This window comes from Myxine glutinosa, chromosome 9, assembly GCF_964187855.1.
Source record: "Myxine glutinosa chromosome 9, kmMyxGlut1.1, whole genome shotgun sequence".
Classification (NCBI taxonomy): Eukaryota; Metazoa; Chordata; class Myxini; order Myxiniformes; family Myxinidae; genus Myxine; species Myxine glutinosa.
Genome location: NC_136269.1, coordinates 137,562,632 through 137,572,746, shown reverse-complemented (window position 1 = coordinate 137,572,746; position 10,115 = coordinate 137,562,632). Strand labels below are relative to the sequence as shown.

The 10,115-nt window shown below is 51.7% G+C and overlaps 1 protein-coding gene across 1 annotated transcript in view; it reads right to left on the bottom strand.

The window, feature by feature from the left end:
- Nucleotides 1-531: 531 nt before the first annotated feature.
- The window catches only part of LOC137412634 (secretagogin-like), a 187,026-nt gene continuing 177,442 nt past the window's right edge, over nt 532-10,115 (bottom strand). The window contains exons 10-11 of the mRNA XM_078785138.1: nt 2,894-2,962; nt 532-2,638 (exon numbers count right to left, since the gene is read on the bottom strand). Coding sequence (XP_078641264.1) covers nt 2,504-2,638; nt 2,894-2,962 — 204 coding nt within the window. The 3' untranslated portion in view covers nt 532-2,503. The remainder of the gene's footprint in view (nt 2,639-2,893; nt 2,963-10,115) is intronic.

Below are 10,115 nucleotides of genomic sequence, written 5' to 3'. Positions count from 1 at the left end.
AAGCCACTCGTGGTTTACAAAGCCGCTCTTCCACTGGAACTTCCTGTTTCACAGAGGGTGCTGCTGCAGTCTGGACTTGGTAAGTTATTACAATGACATTTTTCTTTTGGTTTAAATTATTGTTTTTAAGGAAACTTGCTCACAAGTTGGCAGGTGGATGGAATGTATCCATTGCTCGGTAACCTCCCAGGTGGATTGCAATTTTGTCTGGAGCAGGTTGGCAGTGAATATAATTTTCCCATTGCTTGGAGACAAGCTGGCAAGGAAGCGGTGCATCCACGTCTTGACTTGTGGGTCCACTGAATCCGAGTGTGACCTAGGTTTACATAAAACATGAGTTAGTCCCAGCCAAAACTGCCTTGGGAGACCAAAACAGAGGGCAGATATAATTTGAAATGTCTGATCCATTTAAACAAATTTGATGTCATCGGTGGAAAACATCCAGGAATTAGAAAGCGACAACTTGGTTTACAAAGCCGCCAGTGCAGGCCAAAGCGACAACAACTGATGGCAGTTTCAGGACACAAGGTAGAGCGATGAAGAGTTTTTAATCACAACAGAGCAGGTCATCACGGGTGACACAGGAAGCAGAGGACAAAGTGTGCCGATGGTCCACGCAAGCTTCTCATGCTTGTTGAGAATTAAATTAAACAAATGAGAGAATAACGAGGAGCAACAAATTCGTGCTTTCCGACAACGAGACATCGTATATGTATATAATGATAATAATGCAAACTACAACGCGGCGACAATTGATGCATTCACGTTGTACCATCGACAACAGGACACAGCGAAGCAAACGGCACTGTGCAAGCTGTGGTGTTAAATCACCAAGCTACCTGCGGCGCATCACTTCCGGGGGATGGCCGCCATATTGGAAACCGAAGTGATGCGTGGAGCCCGCTAATCCATCATGTAACGAACCACTAATGAAACCTGGACATGTCATCCTATGATAATTATCTTTTGTTTGTTTGTTCATATGTCATAAACAAAAGTGTGTAGGTTCTCGTATTGCACACGTTTACTCATTCTTGGTTCGTACGTAGCAAAGGCCTTAAAAGTGGAGAGAGACCTTCTGCCGAAGACCCAAGTCCTATTCTTTCCCATGGATTGGTCCAAACGCACACAAGACTGATCAATCGATTGGGAAAAAAACATCCAGTCACACCTGGTATAATAATCAATCGTATCTCCGCATGCAATGATAGTCATGATGAGACGTAAGTATTTCGATGATGAAGTACTTGCTGGATCCCAATGACGTCATCAATGGAATAGTACTTGCTAGATCCCAAATGACGTCATAAATGGCATTCATCAAAAATGGCTGGAAGGAGAATGTTGCCTCAATTATTTTCACCTTCGTAAGTCGGAAGTTTACGCAATGACAAGGATCTGAGTTATGTTGACATTCCTGATGGGGACAAGCAGGACACGGATCGATGTGAAGTGTCATGGACATGGCCTGCTGAAGGCCTTCCTTTGTGCTCTAATCAGTGACTTGATTACACTACCCTGGACTGTTCCTCTTGAGGAATCTTGATCTTCTACTTATTATTATTATTTTTAACAGATGTTGTTTCCCAGAACATCCCATAACACTCCCCCCTCCCTGGGAAAACAATCGATCACTTCGTGCCTGGTCGATTTATCTTGCTCGTTCCGTGATTGCACCAAAAGCGGAGATTTCTCACCGTGATTGCACCTGTTCCACACATGTCATGGCCACACGGCTCGGCTTACAAAAGGCTGTCTGGTTGTTCACAAACCTCGTTTTCCTGGACGTTTTCGGATATTTTCGAGACTCCCCGCTGTTGAAACGTGGAAGAGAAAGTTGCGATGTAGAAGACTCGGGTAATTTTTGTGACAAGGAATTGTGAACGTCAGACGTTTTTAGGTCAAGTCCCCAGGTTAATGGTTTGTAGCAGGTGGTGTGTGTTTCTCATTCCCAAACATGGAATATTTCATCCCATCGTTCAAAATGGGAATGTCGTATCTGGTGCTCTGTCCCAATTGCGAGTTTTAACTTTCAAATTTATTTGTCATATTTATCAATTTCTATAAGGTAAAGGCTTAATTGACCTTTTATTGCACGTTTGAAACATTAAACCCAAAGAAGCCGAGGTTGATGGAGCTTTAGTCAAATGGTCCAAACGTTACCTGTAGATAGATCTCAGTATGTGAGGAAACACCATGTGACTGAAGAGCTTCAGAAAGAAGAATTGATGACTGAAGACCCAAGCGAACTGAAGACGCCAGCTTTTTTTTAAACCCTAACAACCCTAACCCTAACCCTAACCCTAACCCTAACCTGAATCCTAACCCTAACCCTAACCCTAACCCTAATCCTTATCCTAGCCCGATCGCAATAGCCCTATAACCTAAGGTTCCACACCCTAACCCACTTGACTTTTACTACAACACGAGCCCTAAATGTCTCACCCTGCAAAATGGAATCACCTTCCTCCCCCGTAGCCAAATTTACCCACAATTCAAGCTTTTAAAAGCTCTCATATAGTTTGACACCAAGGCAAAGAGCCAGCTCTGATTTCTGGATCTTCCCATCCCGGTTGAGATCGCAGTGTTCCAGCAGAATCTCCTTGAACTTGTCCAAATCGACTCCACTCAGGTTGGGCTGTTGGGGTATAAGGTGCGGAATTAGCTTAAATCGGTTACCTTGAGAGTCACAATGTCATTTGGTTATCTAGGTTTGTGTTATTATGAAAACGAAACTTTCACACAACACGACATTTTGGCTTTTGGATAGACGCAAACTTCGTTCAGGTAAATGTCGGACTCACACATTTGACATTCCAAACACCGGACCACTTGTTGACTTATATAAACGTCCAACTAGTGCTGCTTTGTGTTTGTGGGAACACGAGCTCACCTTCACAAGGCCGATCATGTCCCTGGCGAACCCATCCACCTCTGCACCTTCTAGCTCTCCGGTCTTGCTCTGCAAATGCAAACAAATCCCCATTTGTGCCTCAAGGAATTAATGTTCCATCTAACTCATGTCCCCCTTGGGAACGTTGTTCATTTGGTGAGATCTCTCAGGATTGTTGAACTCTGAGGATTTCTACCAACTGGGTCCTTTTCCATTGATTGGTCAATCCAATCTGACATCATTACATGGATGGCATATTGGGTGATATGAAAATCAAGACTTGGCTGAAAGTAACTTTCACGCGATGTGGAGTCCAACAGTGAACATTGCAGATGATGTCATTAAAGCAGAAGCAGTAGCTTCCTGCCTGACCATGCACTTTGACCTTAGGGCTAAAGGGCAGGAGTTCATCTTCAGCAATGTTTGGATCTTAAATCTTTTTACACAGATTTTTGCTTTTTACTTAAATCTTTTTTCAGAATCATTGGAATCTCCCGCGATGAAACTAACTCCGAGGGCCTTTCACTCACTCACCGCAGGCAGGTTGGTGGTCTTTCTGTCTCCTCTTCGGCCTTTCTCCCCCAGCTCCATCTGGGCTCTGTCCCCCAAATATTCCTACAAGTCGCACAAGATCCGCCAGCATCCCTCTTCTGGTGAAACTGCCAAAATCAAGACTCTCTGCTCACCTTCACTCTTTCAATCCTCTTTTCTCCTGCCTCTGGAGCAAACTCCCTCACTCTCTTCAATCCCACTCCTCCCTCCAGGTCTTTAAAACGGCTGTCCACCACCATCTCTTATCTTCCCACATCCAAAACCTTGATCTCTTCTACCCCCGTTAATTCACCCCATATCCACTTTTCTGAAACACCGACTTCTTTACTGGAAGTCCTAGCAGTGTCCATGTGGTTTTTTAACCTTTCCCACGCCCCCCCCTCCCCCTTCCCATGCCTCCTCCCCCCAAGCCCTCTCCCTCCCACAGATCTCCCGATGTCCCTGCTCTCCATCTTGTCTCACGCTCCCTTTATCATATGTTTTATGTGTCAGTTTGTCTTTTTGTGATCAATGTTAGCTCTTACACGAGCCTCGATCTTGTATACAAAAAAAAGAAAAAAAAAAGAGCATTTCTCATTTGAGAAATACATGTTCTAATACATACAGAAATACATGAGAAGAACCCAAGGACCCAGAAGATCCAAAAGACCCCATGGATCCAAAAGACCCAAATGACCCCAAGGATCCAAACAACCCAGAAGACCCAAAAGACTCAAAGGACCCAGAAGAGCCTAAGGACTCTGAAGACCCAAAAGACCCCGAGGACACAAAATACCCTAAATATGCTGAAAGACCCCAAAGGCCCAAAGACTCAAAAGGCCCCAAAGATCCAGAGACCCCAAGGACCAGAAGACACAAAAGACCCAGAGGATTCAAATGACCCAAACGACCCTGAGGACCCAAAATACCTCAAGGACCCAAAATAACCAAAAGACCCCAAATACCAAAAAGACCTTGAGGACCCAATGGACCCCAAACGCCAAAAAGACCCAAAAGACCCTGAAGACCGTTAAAGACCCTGAAGAATTAAAGACCAAAAAGACCCCAAATACCCCAAATACCCAAAATACCCCAAGACCCTTAAATACCCAAAAGACCACAAAACCCAAAAGACCCTGAAGACCCAAAATTCCCCAAAGACCCATAAAGACCCATAAAACCCAAAAGACTGAAAATACCCCAATACCCTTAAATACGCAACAGACCCTGAAGACTCAAAAATACCCCAAATATCCATAAAGACCCTTAAAGACCCAAAATGTCCTAAAGACCGTTAAAGACTCAGAAGACCCAAAAACCCCGAAGACTGAAAAGATCGAAAAGACCCAGAAGACCGAAAAGACCTAGAAGACCGAAAAGACCCCAAAGAACCAAAATACCCCAAAGACCCAAAATACACCACCAAAATATCCCGAAGACCCAAAATACCCCAAAGACAGAAAAGAACCCGACGACCATTAAAGACCCTGAGGACCCAGTGGACCCCAAAGACCCAAATTACCCCTAAAACCCAAAATACCTCAAAGACCCAGAGGAACGAAAATACCCGAGGACGCCAAAAGACTCAAATGGCCCAAAATACCGAGAGGACCCAAAAGACTCATTACATTTTGGGGTGAAGAGGTCAAAGGTCAGAGGTCATGTCAGGTATATATGTGATAACTTGAGAACAGCTGTATGGATTTAAAGCAAACTTGGTAGAGGTATGTAATAATGATGTAATAATGTGGGTGGAGGCATATTGGTCGACGTCGTGACGTCGAAGAGTGTCGTTCTAGTTTTAAATCACAATAAATACAACGCGCAGGGAGATTAAATTCCTTGCATGTGATGTGCAACGCCCGCAGAGTATAACGAGTGTTCATTTACCTCTATAGAATGTCTTATAAATAAAGAAGATATAAGCACACCTGACACTAACTAGGCCCAGGCTACAGACTTTGGCATGCTCACGCAGCTGCACCGTCAAATAAATTGTTCCAACCTGTAATTTTTGACGGGCTATATACGAGCATATATATATATATATATGAAGAAGAAGAAGAAGAAGACGTTTTGGTCACAAATATACATACATAACCATCCATATACGGTGGCCCTATTTAATGGGATATTCACGTTTTGTGTGGACAAACGGATTCAAATGCAATTCCATCTCCTCTGGCGAGGGTAATAATGTTAAAACGAATTGATTGTTTATCCAACTATTACTTGGATTGACTAATCTGGGATATCATATGATTTATTCAAGTGAAAGAACAAGCACAACAGCCCTGCTCCTTGAGCGCAGCTCCCATTTACACACCGTGGTGCTCAGAGTGTCATTGTCCCTGGGAAAGCACAACAGCCCTGCTCCTTGAGCGCAGCTCCCATTTACACACCGTGGTGCTCAGTGTCATTGTCCCTGGGAAAGCACAACAGCCCTGCTCCTTGAGCGCAGCTCCCATTTACACACCGTGGTGCCCTGCTCCTTGAGCGCAGCTCCCATTTACACACCGTGGTGCCCTGCTCCTTGAGCGCAGCTCCCATTTACACACCGTGGTGCTCTGCTCCTTGAGCGCAGCTCCCATTTACACACCGTGGTGCCCTGCTCCTTGAGCGCAGCTCCCATTTACACACTGTGGTGCTCTGCTCCTTGAGCGCAGCTCCCATTTACACACCGTGGTGCTCTGCTCCTTGAGCGCAGCTCCCATTTACACACCGTGGTGCTCAGAGTCATTGTCCCTGGGAACGCTTGCTCGAGTGCCGGTAAACTAATCCCGATTAATTTTAATCCATTTGCTAACATTCTGCCAGACAGCAGCGGGCCCGATTATGTTTAATTATCCCTCATTGAGGATGCCATCGGGCTGTGTGTTGTTTACCGAAGGAAAATGCTGTGCACCGAGGGAACATCTGCTCAACATATAACAGGTTGGTTGCATCGTCTCTCTGTCAACCAATGGGGTCAGCTCAACAGCATCACGTGATTGTAGCAGTCAAACTCTGGCATTTTGTTGTGAGCCGTGGCTGCCATTTTTATTTTTGAGAACAAAGAGGAAGCAGTGTTTGCAATAGGAAGGGTCTTAAAAGGGACCTTATAACCACCTTTAGAGGCCATTTTTAAAATTCCTTAAAAGGAGGCCATTGTAGCGGCTACCGCTGGGTTTTCACAATCGCCTTGCACCTATCAAGGACGCGGAGCGATCACCATGCCGGGCTCGTCCAGGACGCCCGGGCAGGCCCGCGCTCAACTTGCCAGGCCTCGGTCGGGACGCTGGGCCACGCCCCCTCTCGCCTTTCCTGGGCAAACGCTCCGGGATAATATGTATATATATTGCTGCCCGATAAACGGGCTTTTCAGAGTGCCTGAGTTTTTGGTTTGATTAAAGCAACTCGGATGAATTCCAGCTTTTTGTCGCGTCCATTCTTCCGATCGACGTGGGAGCCCCAGCTCCTTCATTGGTGACCTACCGACATGGACACGGCAGTCGCCCTTAAACTGCCTACCTTCTGGGAGGCTCACGCGGCGGTTTGGTTCGCACAGGCGGATTCCCTGTTCGCCCTGCGAGGCATCACGGCCGACGACACCCGCTTCCACCATGTGGTAGCAGCGCTCGGTTCGGCCACCGCGGGCGCGCCCTGAGCCTCCTCGAGAGCCCGCCAGCCGCTGACAAATACGGCGCGATTAAGAAGCTTCTCCTCGACGCTTTCGCCCTCCCATCGGCGGAACGCGCACGGCGCCTGCTCGACCTGCCCGAGCTCGGCGACACGCGCCCTTCCGAGCGAATGGACTACATGCTTTCACTGCTCGGCGAGCACTCTCCGGCATTCCTGTTCCGGGAGCTGTTCCTCCGTCAGCTGCCTAACCCGGTACGCCTCGCCCTGGCAAGCACGACGATCACAGATCCCCGGGCCCTTGCCAGAGAAGCCGACAAGATCTCCGCCGCAGGTCAGCGCATCGCAGCGGCGACATGGGACCCACCGCCATCCGACGCAACACCCATGGCGCCCGAGCACCCGGCACGGTCGACGACCGAACTGCCAACGCAATTGGCGGCTGCTACACCGAGCCGACCACCTCCAGCACGACGACCGGGGCCTCCACCTGACCAAGCGTGGTGTTACTATCATGCCAGGTTCGGACAGAAGGCCCGGACATGCCGACCCCCGTGCACCTTCGGCAGGCCGGGAAACGGCCGGGCCGGCGTTCATTACCAGCCATGAGCGCCGGCCACACGGGCAACTTACTGTTCATCACGGATAAAGCGTCCGGACGGCGCTTCCTGTGCGACACCGGCGCCCAACTGAGCGTCATACCCGCCTCTGACCAGGACAGGCAGTCCGCGGTTTGCGGCCCCTCCTTGGTTGCGGCCAACGGATCGACCATCCGCACCTTCGGCCCGTGCAACGTCACCCTCTGCTTCGGCGGCCAATGCTTTGCTTGGACGTTTGTAACCGCAAACGTGCCCATGGCTCTGCTAGGCGCCGACTTCCTCTGCGCACACGGACTGCTGGTGGACGTCCAACGGCGTCGTTTAATCAACGCCGAAACCTTCAGCTCCCTGGTATGCACATTGAGCAGCTCCACGCCGACCGAGCTGGCATGCGCCGTCCCGGCGGCGAACGAGTTTGCTCGCCTGCTCACGGAGTTCCCGGCCCTCATGCGGCCGACGTTTTCGGCCGTCGCAGTACGGCATGGGATCGAGCACCACATACCAACCACGGGCCCGCCGGTCTACGCCAGGGCCCGCCGCCTCGACCCAGCCAAGCTCGCCGTGGCGAAGGCCGAATTCGACGCGTTGGAACACCTCGGCATCGTGCGGCGCTCCGATAGCGCGTGGGCCTCGCTACTGCACATCGTGCCAAAGCCGGGGGGTGGATGGCGCCCGTGTGGCGACTACCGCCATCTCAATGACGCTACCACCCCCGACAGGTACCCGATCCCGCATATCCAAGACTTCTCCGCCCGTCTGGCGGGACGGGTCATTTTTTCGAAAATTGATCTCATACGGGGATATCACCAGGTACCTGTCAGGGCGGCCGACGTCCCTAAAACGGCAGTCATCACGCCGTTCGGCTTATTCGAATTCTTGCGGATGCCGTTTGGTCTCAAGAACGCGGCTCAGGCGTTCCAGCGCTTGATGGACGGCGTGCTGCGTGACCTGCCGTTCCTTTTCGTTTACCTGGACGACATCCTCGTCGCCAGCACGTCCCGGGCCGAGCACCTCCTCCACCTCCGAACACTGTTCGGGCGCCTCAGCGAGCATGGCCTCATCGTCAACCCGGCCAAATGCCACTTCGGCACGACGGCCGTTGATTTTTTGGGCCACCACATCACCAAGAACGGGGCCGTGCCGCTGCCAACCAAGGTCGAGGCCATCACCACGCTCCCGCGTCCCCGCACCATAAAGGCCCTGCAGGAATTCCTGGGAATGGTGAATTTTTATCACCGCTTCGTGCCCCGCGCTGCTCAACTCATGCGGCCCCTCTACGAAGCCCTCCGGGGCAAGCCGGCCAAGCACGACATCGCCTGGTCCGCAGCAATGGATGCGGCCTTCCAAAGCTCAAAGCGGGCCCTCGCCGACGCAACACTGCTCGCTCACCCGGTGCTCAACGCTCCCATCACCCTCACCACGGATGCCTCCGACTACGCGGTGGGCGCCGTACATGAGCAATGGGTGAACGGGGTTTGGCAGCCACTCGCTTTTTTCAGCCGGCAGCTCCGGCCGAACGAGCTCAAATACAGCACGTTTGACCGGGAGCTCCTCGGTCTACACCTGGCCGTCCGCCATTTCCGCCACCTCCTGGAGGGCCGACCTTTCACGGCGTTCGTCGACCACAAGCCGTTGGTTTACGCCATGGCCAAGGTCACAGAGCCGTGGTCAGCCCGCCAACAGCGCCACCTCTCCGCCGTGTCGGAGTTTACCACGGACATCCGGCACGTCGCCGGCAAAAACAACACCGTGGCCGACTGTCTTTCCCGGGCCAGCGCGAACGCGGTCCACCTGGGCGTGGACTTTGCGCTTATGGCGGCGGACCAAACCACCGACACCACGGTGCAAGCCCTCCGGGCGGCGGACACGGGCCTCCGCCTGGCCGACATCCCCTTCGCGGACACTGTCCTGCTCTGCGACGTCTCCCAAGGCCAGCCTCGCCCCATCGTGCCCGTCACCTGGCAACGCCGCATCTTCGCCTCCCTCCACGGCCTTTCCCACCCGGGCCGGAAAGCTTCCCAGAAGCTGGTGTCGGCGCGATTCGTCTGGCACGGCCTTCGTCGGGACGTCCGCGATTGGACCAGCACCTGCACGGCCTGCCAACGGGCCAAGGTCCACCGACACACCCAGGCCCCGCTGGCACCTTTCACCGTGCCCGAACGACGTTTCGACCACGTCAACGTGGATCTGGTGGGCCCCCTCCCCCCGTCACGGGGGTTCACACACCTGCTCACCATGGTGGACAGGACCACCAGGTGGCCGGAGGCCGTTCCCCTCGTCTCCATCACCACCGCCGACGTGGCGCAGGCTTTCATCGCCACCTGGGTCGCCCGCTTCGGCGCACCGGCGGACATCTCGTCAGACCGCGGACCACAGTTCACCTCCGAGCTGTGGGGCGCGGTCGCCCGCAACCTGGGGGTCAAGCTCCACCGTACTACGGCCTACCACCCCCAAGCAAACGGGTTGTGCGAGCG